This window comes from Gadus macrocephalus, chromosome 1, assembly GCF_031168955.1.
Source record: "Gadus macrocephalus chromosome 1, ASM3116895v1".
NCBI lineage: Eukaryota > Metazoa > Chordata > Actinopteri > Gadiformes > Gadidae > Gadus > Gadus macrocephalus.
Window position 1 is genome coordinate 11,547,513 of NC_082382.1, and position 2,500 is coordinate 11,550,012.

Genomic DNA, 2,500 nt, shown 5'->3' on the forward strand with positions numbered 1-2,500 from the left:
GTCTTGTGCTGTTTAGAATGGGTGACTTTAAAGTGGGCTTTAGTGTTCCAATAAAACAACAAGAGCACTAATGGATTGAACCCAACCTGCTGAGATGCAATTTAACAGCTCATAGATTGCGAAAACTCAAGGCATGGCAGAGCATTGGGAATTATGATTTAAGTGCTGTTTCCGAGTTCGTCTCGGATGTAAAGTTTGGCTGTGCCTAATAATGACAAATTTGAATGCCGTTGAGTGTTTCTTTAATGCCAGGGAAGTTCTGTGTGACATCTATATTGATTGTAACACTTCAAACATTATTGGCTTTGTAAACCTAAATCTTTGTCTTGAGAAGTGTGCTTAATGCTTAGAGTGCGGTAGAGGACTTGAAGGATGTCTCTCCCTAATAAAGGGTTACAGCCGGCTGATGTATGTGAGTGAACCGGATCCCGCCGGATAATGTTTCTCATGGCCATTGGCACAGAGTCTGTCCTTATTGAAGAAGCTCTTTGCATTTTACAACGCACATTTTTGTGATTAACAATATAAAAGGATCAGAGAGACATTAATTATAATTTCCAAATTATAATAAAATTGTAACATCGCTAGTGGGCACTTTTAAAATAATCATAAAACGTGATTCTGCATTACAAGCACTGTACTAAAATTAGTACTTAATTCAGTCACAATCTCTCCTTATAGGCCCATCTAATGTATCGGACGTATTTCATTTTATAAATATATATATATATACATACATATATATTAAAATACAAAATATAAAAATAGATTGTCATTGCATGCATTAAGTAGGCCTACTAATAATTAGAAATTATAATAATAGAATGAGAAAGATAAGAAGCTCCACCTGCACGCTACAGCCTCGGTGATTCAACACGAGCAGGACAGACCGTTCTCCTGCAGGCGGCCTACACGACATCATCCCCCTGCCTTTCTGTACGCCATTCTCTCACGTGTTCCTGACACATGTTCAACAATCAAAGAAACCAGGGCGGACTCACACCCCTTCACGTCCCATATGTTAATCGTCAGATGTATGTGGGCAGCAGTGCGTTTCACATTCCTGCATTGTCTCATGTATATTTCACAGGGCAGCCACTTCCCTTGCCTTAAGAAGCCTGTCCATTGGTTTGTATTTTACTACTCTCTCGCTGCTTTGACAGAGCTCTGCTGTAGAGCCAAACTCAGATGAATGTCTGTCCCCCTCAGTCTGCAGTGACTCCCCGCCTGCCTGTAATGGACTGCAGAGGGACCCATAAGCGCCCGTGGCAGGACCCAAGCTCTCACCAACAATTATTTAGTTGGTTTATTCTGTCTAATCACCGGGACGTCATGCCCCGCTGTAACGCTGAGAGATGGTTTGCCTCGGGCGTCGGGGGGCTGTTCCCCTCCACGCCTCCACGCCTCTCAGTCTTGTGCACTTCACTCTCCCCACTCGGCCCCATTCATCCACACACACCCGGAGGAACCGGGACCTGCACAATGTTGAATGCGTTGTTCCACAGGATGGAGAAACAACGTGGTAAAGCATCTCTGATGCAAAAAAATTCACGCAAATAAAAACACATTATTCTACGCTTGATTACGTCATGTGTGGCCAGAGATGTGCCTCAAAGCCATGCTTTCTCCCTGGCTGTTTGAATCTTACATCATATCAGCTGTGTCATGCCCTTAAACGTGAAGGCATTCTCTTTCTTCTTCCTCGGCGAGACTGCTTGATCTCCATGGTAACGTCAGGTCTTCGAGGAGTGTGAAGAGAAGATGCGAGGGAATGTTGGATCACCGTCCCCTCAGCCTGACTCTGGTGTACCCACACCCAGGAGTAATGGCCCACCTCTTCTCTAGTTTTACTTCTTCAGGTTTTTTATGCGTTCTATCTTGTCAGATTATACTTCCTTTCTCTTGCTTCTCTAACGCACACACACACACACACACACACACACACACACACACACACACACACACACACACACACACACACACACACACACACACACACACACACACACACACACACACACTACATATACACTTTGCCTTTCTCTCTCTCCCTCTCACCGTTTCTCTCTCACTCTCTCACTCATCTCTCACATACTTTCGATCTCAAACACTATAAAAGCATTAAACTTGGCTGACCCCTAGTGGATAATATGAGCTATCGCAGGTTCGACAAACAGCCCTAAAGCGTGACTTTCTGTGTCTTTAGGTGTTCACTCGCTATGGGAAGTGTTACACGTTCAATGCAGGAGTCGACGGCCGCTCTCCACTCATCACCACCAAGGGAGGGATGGGCAACGGCCTGGAGCTCATGTTGGACATCCAACAGGACGAGTACCTGCCTGTCTGGGGAGACACGGGTCAGTGTGAATGTTTCCCTCCCATGGCCGACCGTACTAGTGTGGCGAACTGTCACCCTTCATTGCTCGCCCTCCGCTTCTAATCTATGTGTGTCTGTTTGTGTGCGCATGAGTGTGTTTGTGTGTGTGTGTGTGTGTGTGTG

General features: G+C 45.2%; 1 protein-coding gene across 2 annotated transcripts in view; it reads left to right on the forward strand.

The window, feature by feature from the left end:
• LOC132472893 (acid-sensing ion channel 1-like) overlaps positions 1-2,500 on the forward strand; it is a 31,073-nt gene that overhangs the window by 23,039 nt on the left and 5,534 nt on the right. For both annotated transcript variants that reach the window (XM_060072764.1, XM_060072843.1), the window contains exon 3: positions 2,207-2,357. In XM_060072764.1, the coding sequence (XP_059928747.1) occupies positions 2,207-2,357 (151 nt within the window). The remainder of the gene's footprint in view (positions 1-2,206; positions 2,358-2,500) is intronic.